This window comes from Haliaeetus albicilla, chromosome 13 (assembly GCF_947461875.1).
Source record: "Haliaeetus albicilla chromosome 13, bHalAlb1.1, whole genome shotgun sequence".
Taxonomy (NCBI): domain Eukaryota; kingdom Metazoa; phylum Chordata; class Aves; order Accipitriformes; family Accipitridae; genus Haliaeetus; species Haliaeetus albicilla.
Window position 1 is genome coordinate 41,751,858 of NC_091495.1, and position 16,205 is coordinate 41,768,062.

General features: G+C 67.5%; 4 protein-coding genes and 1 long non-coding RNA gene across 7 annotated transcripts; 4 read left to right on the forward strand and 1 right to left on the reverse strand.

Moving 5' to 3' along the window:
* The first annotated feature begins 349 nt into the window (after positions 1 to 349).
* On the forward strand, positions 350 to 2,164 carry LOC138688725 (interleukin-36 receptor antagonist protein-like). 2 transcript variants are annotated; one of them, XM_069801107.1, is made up of 5 exons: positions 350 to 431; positions 657 to 717; positions 835 to 923; positions 1,009 to 1,133; positions 1,768 to 2,163. In XM_069801107.1, the coding sequence occupies exons 1-5, from the start codon at positions 428 to 430 to the stop codon at positions 1,975 to 1,977; spliced, it is 489 nt and encodes a 162-aa protein (XP_069657208.1). In that variant the 5' UTR covers positions 350 to 427; the 3' UTR covers positions 1,978 to 2,163. The 2 variants fall into 2 exon arrangements, with proteins under 2 accessions (XP_069657208.1, XP_069657207.1); XM_069801106.1 differs by having other exon boundaries at positions 409 to 717; positions 1,768 to 2,164.
* On the reverse strand, positions 1,114 to 4,878 carry LOC138688728 (uncharacterized). The gene is made up of 4 exons (XR_011327599.1): positions 4,733 to 4,878; positions 4,153 to 4,242; positions 1,948 to 3,292; positions 1,114 to 1,832 (listed from the first exon to the last, which is right to left on the reverse strand). It is a non-coding gene; the product is annotated as an uncharacterized lncRNA (long non-coding RNA).
* Positions 2,731 to 5,025, forward strand: LOC138688727 (interleukin-36 receptor antagonist protein-like). The gene is made up of 6 exons (XM_069801108.1): positions 2,731 to 2,815; positions 2,992 to 3,028; positions 3,148 to 3,302; positions 3,887 to 4,042; positions 4,124 to 4,248; positions 4,825 to 5,025. The coding sequence occupies exons 2-6, from the start codon at positions 3,000 to 3,002 to the stop codon at positions 5,023 to 5,025; spliced, it is 666 nt and encodes a 221-aa protein (XP_069657209.1). The 5' UTR covers positions 2,731 to 2,815; positions 2,992 to 2,999.
* A 467-nt stretch (positions 5,026 to 5,492) lies between these two features.
* On the forward strand, positions 5,493 to 9,997 carry LOC138688420 (uncharacterized). Its single transcript, XM_069799638.1, has 4 exons — positions 5,493 to 5,574; positions 7,489 to 9,297; positions 9,395 to 9,920; positions 9,967 to 9,997. Exons 2-4 carry the CDS (start codon positions 7,590 to 7,592, stop codon positions 9,995 to 9,997), a joined length of 2,265 nt encoding a protein of 754 aa, XP_069655739.1. The 5' UTR covers positions 5,493 to 5,574; positions 7,489 to 7,589.
* A 100-nt stretch (positions 9,998 to 10,097) lies between these two features.
* LOC138688729 (PH and SEC7 domain-containing protein 4-like) lies at positions 10,098 to 15,278 on the forward strand. 2 transcript variants are annotated; one of them, XM_069801109.1, is made up of 12 exons: positions 10,098 to 10,373; positions 11,197 to 11,340; positions 11,437 to 11,517; positions 12,350 to 12,462; positions 12,660 to 12,718; positions 12,842 to 12,931; positions 13,031 to 13,074; positions 13,149 to 13,318; positions 13,755 to 14,025; positions 14,114 to 14,258; positions 14,341 to 14,484; positions 14,862 to 15,278. In XM_069801109.1, exons 1-12 carry the CDS (start codon positions 10,309 to 10,311, stop codon positions 15,114 to 15,116), a joined length of 1,581 nt encoding a protein of 526 aa, XP_069657210.1. In that variant the 5' UTR covers positions 10,098 to 10,308; the 3' UTR covers positions 15,117 to 15,278. The 2 variants fall into 2 exon arrangements, with proteins under 2 accessions (XP_069657210.1, XP_069657212.1); XM_069801111.1 differs by lacking the exons at positions 10,098 to 10,373; positions 11,197 to 11,340; positions 11,437 to 11,517; positions 12,350 to 12,462 and having other exon boundaries at positions 12,654 to 12,718; positions 13,139 to 13,318.
* Positions 15,279 to 16,205: the final 927 nt, after the last annotated feature.

Sequence of the window (16,205 nt, forward strand, 5' to 3'; positions counted from 1 at the left end):
CCCGCCGGCGGCCACTCAATGGTCCCCACGATACACCTACGGGTGCCCGCTGGGCTCCCGCCGGCGGCGGCCCGCGTTCGCTTCGCTGCGCATGCGCCGTCGCCACAGCGACACACGCATGAGTGGAGCGCCCCCCCGGTGGCGCAGCGGGGAGGGTGTCGCTCCCCTAGCGCTGAGGTTGGCAGTTCGAGTCCCGCTTGGGCTAGTTCTGAGGGGTCCCGGTCATCCCCGGTTGTCTCCCGGTGTGGCCCCCCCCGGAACGATCGGCCTCGGCTGTCACCCCCGGCCGTGCCGAGACCCTCGGCGGGGCGGAGCCAACCCCTCACACCCCGCCAGCGGTGTGGCAACACCACCACCAACCTCCTTCCTTCCTTCCTTCCTTCCTCCCAGCTGCTGCCCCAGGGCTTGGCCGGGGTTGGGGGGTCCCATGGGTGAGCGGGTGATCGGGGACCCCCCCCACCCCCGGGAAGGACCCGGCGAGGCGGGAGGGGAAGCGGAACCGCGGGGACGATTGCGCCACCGGCAGCCCCCCGCCTCCGCAGGCTGGAAATTTCGGGAGGGGTTATAAAGGCGAGGGGGGCACGCGGGTGGCGGGGATTGGGGTGCCATGGCGTGCCAGCCCGCGCTCACCCTCGCCCTCCTCTTCCTCTGCGCAGAGGCCGAAGGCTTCGCCCTCTGCAACGCTCCCGCCCTGCAGACCAAAGTCTTCCAGTATCGGTAAGTCGGGTGGGGGGGAGCACCCATGGGTGACACCTCGGTGCCGGGGGGAGAGGGGGGGACACGGGACGTCAGGGTGCTGGGGTGAGCACCGCCGTCACCGCTTGTCGTCGGCAGGATTTGGGACGTCAACCAGAAGTCACTTTACCTGCGCAATGACCAGCTGGTGGCCGGGCACCTGCAAGGGGCCAACGCCGCCCTCGAAGGTGAGATGGGAACACGGGGACACGGGGGACACACACACACGTGTCGGGTACGTCCTGATGGCCCCGTGTGTGTGTGTGTCCCCAGAGAGGGTGTTTTGGGTGCCCAACCGCGCCTTCGAGCCCGCCCGGCTGCCCATCATCCTGGGCATTCAGAATGGCACCCGCTGCCTGGCCAGCCCCCCCGCCAGCCAGCCCACCCTGCAGCTGCAGGTCAGGGGACACCGAGGTGATGGGGACGCCACGGGGACACCAAAGGAATGGGGACATCAAAGGGATGGGGATGCCACGGGGATGGGGACACCGTGGGGATGGGGATCCCATGGGGACGGGGATCCCATGGGGATGGGGACACCATGGGGATGGGGACACCATAGGGATGGGGATGCCATGGGGATGGGGATGCCACAAGGATGGGGACACCAAAGGGATGAGGACACCACGGGGATGGGGACGCCAGGGGGACAGGGACACCAAAGGGATAGGGATGTGAAAGGGATGGGGACATGATGGGGATGGGGACGTGGTGGGGATGGGGATGTCACAGGGATGGGGACATGAAAGGGGTGGGGACACTGTGGGGATGGGGATGTCACAGGGATGGGGACACCATGGGGATGGGGACATGGGGATGTCACGGGGATGGAGACGTCATGGGGATGGGGACGCCACAGGCCCGGGGATGCCACAGGCTCGGGGACACCACGGGGACAGGGCACATGGGGATCACCGGGCTGGGGCATCACAGGGATGGGGACACCACGGGGGACAGGGACACTGCAGGTGGCGCGGTCACCCCGTCTCCAGCCGGCCGCCAGTGACGTTCCGGCACCGGTCCCCACCGCAGGACGCCGACATCAGGGAGCTGCCCCGCGCCGGGGTGGCCTCGGCCGCCTTCACCTTCTTCCGCTCCTACAAGGACGGGCTGTGGCGCTTTGAGTCGGCCGCCAACCCCGGCTGGTTCCTCTGCACCTCGGCACGAGGCCACCAGCCCCTGGGGCTCTCCCGGCACCCCGATGCCACCCACCTCCTCGACTTCTACTTCCAGCTCTGCTGAACCCCCTCGTCCCCCGGGACGGTGACGTCCCCCACCGGGGACGGTGACGTCCCACCAGGGACGGTGACGTCCTCACCCCAGGGATGGTGACATCCCCCCCGGGATGGCGACATCCACCCGGGGACGGTGACGTCCTCCCCCTGGGGACGGTGACATCCCACCCTGGGAATAAAGATGTTTAGGATACCTTGGTCCCCGTGACGTGGGGGTGACAGCGAGGAATGGGGGGGGATAGGGCAGGGCAGAGCAAGCGGTGGCCCCCGGTGCCCGCGTCACCGCGGCGGGATGGCCGGTGTTGCGCCACCGGCTCGTTAGGGATGGGGACGGGACGTCCCCAAGAGGGGTGACGCAGCTGACGGGGCTGCCCCATAGCCGGGTGCCTCCCAGATTCGGCCCTTTCCCGGATTTCACCCGGCGCACCCCAACTGCCGCCGGCACGGGCATGGCGTGGCACGGCACGGCGTGGCATGGCACAGCGGGGATGGGGCACACGGGACTGTGGGGATGGGGCAGATGGGCACCGGGGGGGACAAGGTACATGGGACCACGGGGACGGGGCACCGCGGGGATGGGGCGCAGGGGCCATCCCAGCCACGGTGACCACGGGCATGATGGGGGGGGACACGGGGGACAGCGGGACCAGGTGGTGTTTCACCATCGCTCTGTGTCCCCGTCACCTTCCTCCCGCCCAGCCCAGCTCACTCCCGTACAATTACCTGGGCGGGGTCTGCCCCCCCCCACCCGCCCGGCCCTATAAGAGCCACCGTCACCCGGCGGGGGGACACACACACAACCCAGAGGACACAGGACAGGATTTCCGAAGCTGACGGATTTGCAGGTATTGCTGGGGACAGGGACAAGCTGGGTCCTATGTGAGCGATGTTCTGAGGGCGTTCACTCTGGACCCTACTGACAACTGGGAGCTTATTGGCAACCGGGAGACCAGGTGCATTAGTGGGGATCCCCCACCCACATCACCCGTGTCACCTACACACTACCCTTTCTCTCGCACAGGCTTGGCCATGCCCCACGTGTCCAGACCTGCCTTCAGGTGAGTGGTGACAGGGTGGGGATGGGGTTGTCCCTCCCCTCATACCCGGGGCTTGAGTCACCTGGTGTGGTGCCTGCCCTCACCCCTCTCTCCCCATTCCCGCCCCCCCCGGGCTGCAGCAGGGCCGAGGGTCCCGAGGGACACCTGCAGCAGTCTCAGCCCCTTGGGCACCGGCTGGGTGTCGCGGCGGGGCTGAGCATGGGGACCGGGGACGCGGCGGAGTCTGTCATCGACCCTGACATGGTGGCCTTGTTCGAGGATTTCCTGGGGAAAGGTAGTGCCCGGTGGGCATGGGGGCCCTCTCCCCACGTGTCCCCCATGCTGCCATGCCTCCACCTGCCCCCTCCGTGTTCCCGTCCCCATGTCCCTGTGTCATGTCCCCCATCCGCATGTCCCTGTGATGCCCACACGTCCCCATGATGCCCGTGTTCCCCACCCATGTCCCCATGCACCCATGTGCCTCTGTTCCTGGTCCCCACATGCTCATCACACCCGTGTACCCCATCCCCGTGTCCCCATGTCCCTATGTTCCCTAACCCCACATGCCTGTGACGCCTACATGTCCCCGTGTCCCCATGTCCCCACAGGTCCATCACACCCGTGTCGCCCGTCCCCATGTCCCCATGTCCCTGTGATGCCCACATGTCCCCATGTCCCCATGCACCTGTGCCACCCCCTGTGCCCCCTCCCCGTGTCCCCCGTCCCCATGTCCCCCATCCCCACGTGCCCATCACCCCTGTGTGCCCCATCCCCACGTCCCCATGTCCCCCAGCCCCACATCCCTGGGACGCCCCCGCATCCCCACGTGCCCATGACGCCCCGTGTGTCCCCTCCCTGTGTCCCCACGTCCCCTGGCAGAGGTCTCGGAGGAGACGACGATGTCCTCGGCGGGGGTGAATCCCCTGGCAAAGCCCTACCACTACGTGGTGCGGGACACGGAGCAGAATGGGCTCTGCCTGCACAACGGGCACCTGGTGGCCACCAGACTGCAGGGTGCCAACGCCACCCAGGAAGGTGGGTGCCCTGGGTGGGGAGGGGGTGGCACCCCCACCCATGGGTGCTCCCACCCAACCCATCCGCCCCATCTCCTCGTAGAACCCATCAGTGTGGTGCCCAACCAGTACCTGGAGCGCCGGCGCTGTCCCCTCATCGTGGGCATCCGTGGTGGCACCCAGGCCCTCTCCTGCGGCACCGGTCCTGAGCCCCAGCTGAAGCTGGAGGTGAGCACAGGGTGGGCATCATGATGGGGGGTGGCCCAGGGTGGGGGGGGCACCCAGGGGTGGATCAACCCTAGGTGGGTCAACCCAAGGTAGGCAACCCAAGGTGGGGTCACCCTGGGGTGGTGGGGACCCAAAGGTGGGTCAACCCAAGGTAGATGACCCAAGGTGGGGTCACCCTGGGGTGGTGGGGACCCAAAGGTGGGTCAACCCAAGGTAGGCAACCCAAGGTGGGGGCACCCAGAGGTGGGGCACCCAAAGGTGGGTCAAGCCAAGGTAGATGACCCAAGGTGGGGTCACCCAGAGGTGGGTCAACCCAAGGTGGGGGCACCCTGGGGTGGGGCATCCTAAGGTGGATCAACTCAAGGTGGGCAACCTAAGGTGGTGGCACCCTAAGATGGTGTCATCCCCAGATGGTGTCACCCTGAGGTGGTGTCACCTGGAGGTGGGGGTTCCCCAGGGTGCTGTCGCCTCATGATGGCATCACCTGGAGGTGGGTGTTCCTTGAGATGGTGGCACCTGGAGATGGTGATGGCCACCCAGGTGGTGTCCCAGCAGTGACCCCACCTCCCATGACAGGAGGTGGGGCTGCTGGACCTGTTCTCGCGGGGGGCCGAGGCCACCCCCTACACCTTCTACAAGACCTTCGGTGGCTCCACGCACACCTTCGAGGCTGCAGCCTTCCCCGGGCGCTTCCTCAGCACCACCCAGGGGCAGGGGGAGGCACTGTCCCTGGCCCCCCCCCCTGCCGTCACCAGCTTCTACCTGCTCCGCAAATGACCGCGGCACCCGTGGGTGGGGGAGGCACCCATGGGTGGGGGTGTCCTCCCCACCATCAGTCCCCCCCAGGGTGGGGGAATAAAGCGATGGCGTTTGTCTCAGCTTGTGGTGTGGGGTTTGGGGCCGGGGGGGGGGCAGGATCAGGCCCCGTGGGGCAGGATCGGACTCAGTAGGGCAGGATCAGGCCATGGGGGGGGCAGGATCGGGCTATGGGGGGAGCAGGATCGGGCCCCGAGGGGTAGGATCAGACTATGGGAGGGCAGGATTGGGCCATGGGGGGGCAGAATCGGGCCCCGTGGGGCGGGATCGGGCTATGGGGGGGGCAGGATCAGGCTGGGGGGGGCAGGATCGAGCGTCGTGGGGCAGGATCGGGCCCCGTGGGGACAGGAGGAGGGGCCTGCCACGCCGAGGGGGCGTGGCCTCGCCGCGGGGCGTGACCGGGGGCGGGTTTGTGTGCTGCCTTGCCCCGCCCCCGCCGGGAGGGGAGGGGCGGAGGAAGGGGGCGGGTCCAGCGGTGGACACGCCCCGCGCCGCGCGCCGGCAGTGCCGGTAAGGGGAGGGGAGGGGAGGGGAGGGGAGCGGGGGGGGACGGCCCGGGGGTCCCCACGGCCCGGGGGGGGACACGCGGGGTGCCCTTGGGGTCCCCCCCAATATCTCTCAGTGCTCCCCAGGGCCGACCCCCCCCCCGGCCCTGGAGGGTCCCCCGAGACTTGAGGGTCCCCCCAAAAACCCTTGGGACCCCACCAGCGGGGGTCCCCCCATAACTCTGGGGATCCCCCGTGGCCCCTGAGGGTCCCCCACGGCTCCTCTGGAACCCCCACAGGTCTCTAAGTGCGCCCCGTGGGGTCCCCCACACTCCGTTGGGGTCCCCCCCAACCTTTGGGGTCCCCACCCCTAGAGCCTCCCCATCACCCCTTGGGGTCCCCCATAGACCTTTGCCCCCCCCAGACCTCCCCTGGAAGCCTTTGGGGTCCCCACCCCTTGGGGTCCCCCCCGAGCCCCCTCATAACCCTTTGGGTACCCCCCCACCCCTTGGGGTCCTCCCTGCCCCGGTGCGGGGTGGGGGCATTTGGAGGGAGGGGGTGCAGGGTTTGTGGGGGGGGTGTCCCACCAGGGTGTCCACCCCACAGTGCACAGGCAGCACCCACTTCGGGGCGCACCCCCCCCGGCCTCAGCAGGGACACCCCCCCCCCCAAAATACAGGCAGCACCCACTGCTGCGTGCAAGACCCCCCCCTTGATTTGGGCCCCCCCCCCAGTGCTGCAGGAAGCCTCACCCTTGAGTGGTGTCGTCCCCCCCACTCGGGACAGGGGTGCTGGCGTGGGGAGGGGGACAAGGGTGGGTGAGCCGTGACCCCCCCCATGACGGTGGTGGCTTCTCTGATGGCTGCTATGGGGTTGCGCTCCGCAGCGGCCTACGCGGGACGGAGGCGTGGGGCACGGCGTGGGGCGCGGCGTGGGGTGCAGCCCCCCCCCCGAGCTGGGGGGGTCGTTCGGGTCCTCTTCCCCCCCTTCCCATCCCCCTTTCCTGCCCCGGCGGGGCCGGAAGCCGGCGGCGGTGGCGGTGACGCGGGTGACGTGGGGGCCGTGACGTGGGGGCCGTGGGGTGACGCGGGGGACGGGGACAGGGTGCGGGTGCTGGGGTGCGGGTGCTCGGCCCCCACCCCTGCCCGGAGGTGCCCACCCTGGCCCCCTCCCTCCCCTGCCCTCCCCAAGTTCTCCTTCCTCCTCCTCCTCCTCCTTCCTCCTTCCATCCCTCCTTCCTCCTCTGATCCCTCCCTCCTTCCTCCTCCGTCCCTTCCTCCTTCCCTCTCCCCGCCTCCCTCCCTGCCTCCTCCCTCCCTCCTTCCTTCATCCCTCCATCCTCCCTCCATCCCCGCTTCCTCCACCCTTCCCTCCCTTCCTTCCTCCTTCCTCCCTCTCTCCCTCCCTCCCTCCCTCCTTCCTCCCTCCCTCCTTTCTCCATTCTTCCCTCCCTCCCTTCCTCTTTCCTTCCTTCCTCCTTCCTTCATCCCTCCCTGCTCCCTACCTCCTTCCTTCCCTTCCTCCCTCCTTCCTCCCTCCTTCCTTCCCTTCCTGCCTCCTTCCTCCATCCTTCCCTTCTTCCTTCCCTTCCTTCCTCCATCCTCCCTCCTTCCTCCATCCTTCCTTCCTTCCCTTCCTGCCTCCTTCCTCCAACCTTCCCTCCTTCCTTCCCCTCCTTCCTCCAACCTTCCTTCCCTCCTTCCTTCATTCCCTTCCTCCCTCCTTCCTCCCTCCTTCCCTCCATCCTTCCCTTCCTTCTTCCCTCCTTCCTCCCTCCTTCCTCCATCCTTCTCTCCTTCCTCCCCTTCCTTCCTCCCTCCTGCCCTTCCTTCCCCCCTTTCCTTCCTCCCTCCTTCCTCCCTCCTGCCCTTCCTCCCTCCCTCCCCCGGTGCAGGGACCCCCCCACCCACCCCCGTCTCCTCCTGCTCCCCCCCCACAGGCCCTGACCCACGGCCATGGGGCCGGGCAGCGGGACGCTGGGCAGGACAGGCAGCTGCCCGTACGCGGCAGGCAGGCAGCCATAGCGGCGGGCACCGTGCCATGGAGCCGGCGGGCACCGGCACCACCACCACCACCACCACCACCACCACCGCCATCACCGCCGCTGCCGCCGGGGTCCTGGCGGCGCAGGACGCCATCGTCTTCTCGGGGACGGGTGCCGAAGGGGTGACCCCCGCCGCCGCGGCACCCGCCGCGGCACCCGCCGGCACCGACGTCTTCTGGGCCAGCCTGGTGCGAGCCCAGCTCTGCGTCCAGGAGCTGCAGGGAGCCATCGAGGGGCGGCCGGACGGCGACGACCGCGACCGAACGTCCCGGGACGTCTGGCACCACGGCCACGGGGCCGCCGCCGCCACCGCGGCGCCAAGCGTCTCATGCCGGTGTCGCAGTCTTGGCTCTACGGGGGAGAGCGTCTCCCACCAGCACGTGCCCACGGATGGGAGCGTCTCCCCCGAGTTCGTGCCCGCGGACGGGAGCAGCTCGCATGAGCGCCGAGGCCTCGGATCCACGTACGAGAACTTCTTCCGTGCGTCCACGGGTGGGAGCATCTCACAAGAGCACCGTGGCCACGGGCCCACGGATGGGAGCATCTCGCCCGAGTCCACGCCCCTGGATGAGAGCATCTTCCGCAAGCACCGAGGCCATGGATCCGCACACGAGAGCATCTTCCGTGTGCCCACGGATGGGACCGTCTCCCCCAAGTCCGTGCCCATGGGTGGGAGCGTCTTCCACGAGCACCAAGGCTGTGGAATCGCATATGAGAGCATCTCGCACGTGTCCATGGGTGGGAGCGTCTCAAACGAGCACTGTGTGCCTACAGATGGGAACATCTCGCCCAGGTCGATGTCTGTGGATGGGAGCATCTCGCCCGTGTCCATGCCCACGGATGAGACCGTCTTGCAGGAGCATGTGCCGACAGATGGCACCAACTCGTCCAAGTCCACACCCATGGATGAGACCAACTCAACCAAGTCCGTGCCCACGGATGGGAGCATCTCGCATCAACGTGTGCCAAAGGATGGGACCATCTCATCCGAGTCCGTGCCCACGGATGGGAGCATCTCGCATCAACATGTGCCAAAAGATGGGAGCATCTCGCCCAAATCTGTGCCCATGGACTGGAGCATCTCACCCAAGTCCGTGCCCGTGGATGGGAGCATCTCGCAGGAGCACGTGCCCATGGATGGGAGCATCTTGCCCAAGTCCGTGCCCACAGATGGAATCATCTCGCCAGAGGACGTTCCCATGGGTGGGCGCATCTCGCCCAAGGCTCTGACCATGGATTGGACCATCTCGCCCAAGTCGGTGCCCACGGATGGGAGCATCCCACCGGTGCACGTGCCCGTGGACGGGAGCATCTCGCCCAAGTTCACACCCGTGGGTGGGACCACCTCGCCCAAGCGCTGGAACCCCAAATGCGGCGAAGAGGAAGAGGAGGAGGACGATGAAGATGACGACGGCTGCTCTTCCCGGGAGGAAGACGCCGAGGAAGAGGAAGATCTGGAGGAGGAGGAGCCCCACTTCCACACCAACCCCCTCTTCCAGAGCCGGGTGCTGGCACCCACGGGTGCCCACCGCGTGCCCCTCTACCGGCCCCACGGTGCCGCCCTGCAGCCGCTGCTCATCACCGAGGGGGACGATGGCACGGGGGGCACCGGGGGGAGACCGGGGTGCCCCCCCCCCACCAGGACCCCCCCACCCCTTGGGTGCCGCCCGGCAGGAGGGGACGTCGGCAGCACCACGGAGCGGGGTGAGTGCGGGGACCCCCCAACCTTGGGGGTTTTTTGGGGGGGGGGCACTAATGCTGATGGGGACCCCCTCCCCGGCTCTGTCTTCTCCCCCCCCAGGACCCCCCCGACCCCCAGGCCTGACGCTCTCCGACCCCCGGGATCTGCCCCCGGGATCTGGGACCCCCCCCAGATCCCTATGGCTGCAGCCAGAATGGGGGTACTGGGACCCCCCCGGACCCCTGGCCCCACTGGAGCTTACCCCACAGGGGGGTGACCAGGACCCCCCCAGCCCCAGTTACCCCCCAGATGTGGCCCCAGGAGGGGGAGACCAGGATCTGCCCCTCCCCAGGCCCCTGACCCCCCCAAAGCCACCCCTGGGAGGGGGGTACCGGACCCCCCCACCCCCCCCAGATTTGCCCCAAGGAGGGGGATACCAGAAACCTCCAACCCCCCCATATCAGCCCATGGGAGGGGGGTACCAGCCACCCCCCAGTCCCCCAAGCCCCCTCGATTTCCCCCAGCCCCCCCCCAGCCCCCCATATCAGCCCATGGGAGGGGGGTACCAGCCCCCTCCCAGCCCCCCAAGCCCCCTCGATTTCCCCCAGCCCCCCCCCAGCCCCCCATATCAGCCCATAGGAGGGGGGTACCAGCCCCCCCCCAGCCCCCCAAACCCCCTCGATTTCCCCCAGCCCCCCCCCAGCCCCCCATATCAGCCCATAGGAGGGGGGTACCAGCCCCCCCCTAGTCCCCCAAACCCCCTCAATTTCCCCCAGCTCCCCCCCGGCCCCCCATATCAGCCCATGGGAGGGGGGTACCAGCCCCCCCCGGACCACCCCCAGCCCCCCTCCCCACTCTCCTCCCTGCCACCACGGGGTCCCCCAGGACTGGGGGTTATCAGGGGGGCCTGGGGGGGCCCCCCTGTACCAGGACACGGCTGTGCCTGGCTGTTGGCGTCCCCGGACGCTTCCTGCCCGGGGGGGGAAGTGGTGCAGGGCCCCCCCCTCCCCGCCACCCCATCACCGCACCCCGCCATGGAGGAGCTGCCCCCCGAGATGGGCGAGGAGCCCCCGCCGGACCCCCCCGCCAGCACCCATGGGTGAGGGACACCGGCACCGGCCACGTGGCCTCCCCAGCACCCTCCGTCCCACGTGGGCGTCCCCCCCCCTCTTTCCTCTGTCCCCCCCCGGTCCCGTCCTAAAGCCCTCTCTGTCCCTCCCAGACCCCCCCCATCCATCTGCCCCCCCAAACCCTCTCCCAGCCCCCCTGCATCCCCCTGCCAGACCCCTGTCTGTGCCCGCTGACCCCCCTCTCTCTGTCTGTCCCCGCCCCGCACCCACCGGTTCCCCAGACCCCTGCCTGTCCCCCCCAGACCCCCATCTGCCCCCCATCCCCCATCCATGCCCCCCCAGAACCCTGTCTGCTCCCCCAAACCTCCCCCCAGGATTTCCTCCCCCCAGCCCCCAAATCCTGTCTGTCCGTCTGCCCCCCAGACTTCTATCTGTCCGTCCATCCCTCCCGGAACCCCACGCCCCCCACCCCCCCCATTCCCTCCCCCCAAGCCCCCCTCATCCCCCTATTCCCCCCCAAACCCCTCCATCCCCCCCCAAGCCCCCCCATCCCCTCCCAGAGCTGTACCAGCCAGCAGGGCAGAGTTAAGGGGATCCCCCCCAGCACTGGCTGACCCCCCAAACCCCTGTCCGCTCTGTCCGTCTGTCCCCCAACCACCCCCCAGACCCCTGTCCACCCCCCCAAGACCCCTTCTACCCCCCCAGACCCCCTCCATTCCTCCCCAACCCCCCCCATTCCTTCCCCCCATCCCACTCCCACAGCCACACCAGCAAGCAGGGCAGAGTTAACGGGACCCCCCCCCCCAGCACTGTCTGACCCCCCCACCTCGTTGTTGTCCCCCCCACCTCCAGGTGCCCGCCGGGGGGGTCAGCGGTGACACCGGCGCTGGCAAACGGGGGACAGGGACGACAGGGGGAGGCGCAGCGTTTGGCCGCCCGCCTCTTCCACCTCGACGGCTTCAAGAAGTCCCAGGTGGCCGCGTTCCTCCGCAAAAAGTAAGGATGGGGGACACACACACCCCCACACATCCTTTAGGGGGGGTCCCCTGGGTTTGGGGACCCCCCCTCAAGCTCATGTCGTGTCGCCTCCAGCAATGATTTCAGCGGGATGGTGGCCCAGGAGTACCTGGACTTCTTCCAGTTTGGTGGCCAGACGCTGGACCAGGCGCTCAGGTAGTGATGGGAGGGGGCTTGGTTTTTTTTTTGGGGGGGGGGCAAAGGTATACCACCCCCCCCCCAATCGATAGCATGGCTGGGATCTGCTGGTGGGGGAGAGATGGGGCTCTTGGAGTTTTGGGGGAGGAGAGATTTGGGGTGGTTTGGGGGCTGTTGGTGTCAGGGGGGGCAGGTTTGGGGTTTGCTGGGGTCCAGGAAGGCAGATTTAGGGTGTTTTGGGGCTAGGGGGGTAAATCTGGCACATTTTGGGGCCAGGAGGGGCAGATTTGGGGTGTTTTGGGGTCTGGGAGAAGATTTGGGGTCTCAGAGTCGGGGGGGGGAGATTTGTGGGGTTTTGGGATCCAGGGAGGCAGATTTGGGGTGTTTTGGGGCTGGGGATCAGATTTGGGGGCTCTCAGCCTCTCTTGGAGTCCAGGAGGGTAATTTTGGGGTCTGCCAGGGTCTACAGAGACTGATGTGGGGGCTGTCAGCCTTGGAGGGGGCAGATGTGGAGTAATTTGGGGTCCATCAGGGTGCTGGGATGGGGGGAGGCACAACAGCAGGGTCTGTTGGAGTCTGGGGGGGTCCCGGCTCTGGGGGGTGGATTTGAGCTCTTTTGGGGTCCTGGGGGAGGGTCTGTAGGTTTGGGGGAGGGCAGATTTGGGGTCTATAGGATTGGGGGGGCAGATTTGGGATCCACCAGGCTCTAGACGAGGGGAAAGTTGGGGTCTGCGGGGAGTGGATTATAGGGGCAGAGGGGCAGCCAGAGTCTGGGGAGGGGTTCCTGGGGGAAAGGGGGGGATTAGGTGTTTTGGGGGGTCCTGCTGCCATCGTGGGGGGGCCCCCCCAGGTCCTTCCTGCAGGCGCTGGTGCTGACGGGCGAGACGCAGGAGCGCGAGCGCATCCTCGGCCACTTCTCCCGGCGTTACCATCACTGCAACCCTGGTGCCTTCCCCTCCCCGGGTGAGACCCTACGAGGGAGGGGGGAGCACCCCTAGGGCCCCCCCGCCAACCCCAAACTGTGCCTCAGTTTCCCCACCCATCCCCTCCCAGTGCTTTGGGGCATCCCCAGCTGCACCCACTGGGGTTCACTGTAACGGGTGTCCTCACCTGGGGGGGGGACACCCCCACCCTGACCCCCCCCATGTCCACCCCCCCAGATGCCGTGCACTCCCTGACGTGTGCCATCATGCTGCTGAACACCGACCTCCACGGGCAGGTAAGGAAAGGGGGAGGACCCCAAAAATCCACACCCTGCATTTTTGGGGTGCTTTGGGGGGGGTGTGTAAAATTATGGGGGGGGGGTCGAGGGGGCACCCATACACCCACCCCACTCCCACAGCGCCTCGGCCGTGCCATGACCAGCGCCGAATTTGTGGCCAACCTGAGCGGGATGATGGACGGGCAGGATTTCCCCAGGGAGCAGCTGAAGGTATTTTTGGGGGGGGCGTAGTTTGTGAGTCTGGAAAAGGGTGGGGGGGCACCCCCCTGGACCCTCCCTGAACCCCACTTTCCCCCCCCCTCCCCGCAGGCTCTATACGGCTCCATCCGCAATGAGAAGCTGGCGTGGGCAGAGTGAGTATGGGGTTATGGGGGGGGGGGAGGAATATGAAGTGGGGGGGCACCCCGTGATGCTCAGCACCCCGTAGGGATGAGGATGAAGAGGAGGAGGAAGACACGGCGGGTGGGGGCAGCCTGGCCCCCCCTGGCTGTAAGAAGAGCAACCCTTTCCTGGACCTGCCGGGGGGGACCGGGGCTGTCACCTACCGCCGGGGCTGGCTGGCCAGGAAGGTGCTGGCCGAGGCTGACGGCAAGAAAAGTGAGTGGGGGGGGACTTGGGGGGGGATTCGGGGTGTTTTGGGGCAGATTTGGGGGCTGCTGGGACTGGGGAGGGCAGATCTGGGGTGGGTTGGGGGCAGGTTTGGGGTTTCTCGGGGTCTGGGGAGGCAGATTTGGGGTCTGTTGGGATCCAAGGGGGCAGATTTGGGGTATTTTGGGGTTGGGGGGGGCAGATCTGGGGGCTCTCAGCCTCTCTTGGGGCCCAGGAGGGTAATTTTGGGGTCTACGGAGGCAGATTTGGGGCTGCCCATCTCTGGGAGCAGACAGATGTGGGGCCATTTGGGGTCCATCAGGGTCCCGGGGAGGGGGGGTGCAATGCCAAGGCCTAGTGGAGCTGAGGCGGGGGGGTGTCTCATTTTTGGGGAGGGTGTCTTTTGGGGTCCAACTGTGCCCCCCAACTTCTCCCTCCCTTTCAGCGCCGTGGGGCAGACGAGGCTGGAAACCCTTCCAGGCTGTGCTAAAGGGGACAGTCCTCTACTTCCTCAAACCTGGGGGGCGAACGGGGGTCCCCCGCCGTCCCCCTGAGCCGGGACCCTTCCCGGCCCCCCAGGAGGAGGAAGGACCCGAGGCCGAAGAGCCCTTGGGGGTCCACCACGCCTTGGCCGAGCGCGCCAGCAAATACACCAAGCGCCCCAACGTCTTCCGACTGCAGACGGCTGACTGGCGCGTCTTCCTCTTCCAAGCCCCGTGAGTACCCCCCTTTCCCCCCGCCAGGAGGGGATAGAGATGTCCCCAGGGGTGATGACATCACCCACGACCTCATCTGTCACGGTAGGACGTCGGAGGAGATGTTCTCCTGGATCTCCCGCATCAACTTGGTGGCCGCCCTCTTCTCCTCTCCCCCCTTCCCCGCCGCCGTCGGTTCCCAACGCCGCTTCGTCCGCCCCATCCTCCCCGCCGCCCCCAGCCGCGTCCCCCCGGTGAGCCCCCGCTGTCGGGATGGGGTGGGTGTCACCCACGGGTGCCCACCGTCACCCACCCCAACCTTCTCCCCATGGGCAGGAGGAGCAGCACCGCTCCCACGAGGAGTGGATGGAGCGGGTGGCCCAGGAGCTCTTCGAGCATCAACGCAACCTCCCCGAAAAGCGGGGACGAGCCCGCGACCTGGATGAGTACCGCCTGAAGAAGGAGTATCTCCTCTACGAGGTGGGGCAGATCGATTCCTCATTAATTTCATTATATGGGACACCCGGGAACGTGGGGGACATTGGGGACATCCCCATGGTGGTGGCTCATCTCCCTCCTTATCTTCCCCATGGGAGAGATGCTACTAGGGGACATGGGGCACACAGAGGACACTGGGGACATGGGGATGTCCCCATGGTGGTGGCTCACCGTCCTTATCTTCCCCACGGCAGAGACGCCACTATGGGACATGGGGGACATTGGGGACGTCCCCACGGTGGTGGCTCATCTCCATCCCCATCTTCCCGATGGGAGAGGTGCCACTATGGGACATGGGGGACACCGGGGACGTCCCCATGGTGGTTGCTCACCTCCATCCTTATCTTCCTCCCCGGCAGAGACGTCGCTATGAGACCTACGTGCAGGTGCTGGAGACGTGGATCAACACCGGCGCCCAGGACCTGGAAGGGTGGGAAGCCCAAGCGGGGCCAGTGGTGGCCCCCCCGGACCCCCCCACCCTGACCAAAGCCCACTCCAGCCCCTCGCTGGTCCCCGAGCCCCCCATCGCCCCCACCGTCCGCGTCAAGAGGAACATCTCTGAGCGCCGGACGGTGAGGAAGATCGTCCCCAAACGCAACAAGAACCTGCTGTGATGGACATGGCGGGGGGGGACATATGGGGATATTGGGGGGGGCACCCCCCCCACACCCTGGTACGAGGTTCCTTCGGGCACCACCACTATTGAGCCAACCTGGGGGAGGGGGGGCTTGGGATTAAGAATAGGGAAACTCAGGGAGAACACCCCTCCCCCCCCCCCCCAAAAAAAGGGATGGGGGGGTGGGGGTGGGGTCGCAGCCCCCCCCAGCCCCCCCCCAAAGCGTTGCCGCTGCACCCCCTCCCCGCGTCCGCTGCCTGCTGCTCTCTGTCGTGCAATAAAGGTGTGTGTCCCACCGCTGCCACCCCTGTGTCCCCAAAACACCCGGGGGGGGCATAGGGTCGGGGGGGGACACACGGCAGTGGCCTCAGTGGCCTCTGTCCTCACCTCGGTAGGGATGGAGAACAGCTGGCGGGGGGGGAGGGGGTTGGCGACCCTGGGAGGTGACAGTATATACGTTACCTGGCTGTGTCACCTATAGGTTGACACCCCCCCCGGGGGGTGCGGCCCCCCAGCACCCATGGGTGTGCACCCACCATCTGCAGGGACCAGGCCCCCCCCCCCAGCACCCACAGGCACACAACCCCACGGCCACCAGCACGCATCCGAAATCACCCAACGCCGCCTGCAGCACCCAGGCGCTGCCTTCATTTGAAAGGGGGGGCTATGGAATCCAGCCATCAGCCCCCCCCCCACTGGCAGGGACCCCTCCCAACACCAGCAGCCCCCCCCCCAGCACTGCTGTGACACGGAGTAGGGGACGGGGACGACCCCCCTCCTCTCCGGCCATTTGGGGGTGGCGGCAAAGGCTCGGGAGGGGTCCTGCGGGGGGGGCAGAATGGACCCGGCCCTCAGTATCCCCCCCCCACTGCCTTTTCCCACACCCCCCCCCGGTTGCATCCCAAATCCCAGCCTTGTGCGATTGGGACAGAGCGGGGCGAAGCTGCCGACCCCATCCCACCCTGCCACCCCTGTCCCCAAATCCTCAGTGGGGACATTTTGACCCCCCCACCCCCAAGGGGACATTTCAGGGCCATAACCCCCCCCCAGGGCTGATTTGTGCCAACGGCCACAGCGCTGTCCCCCT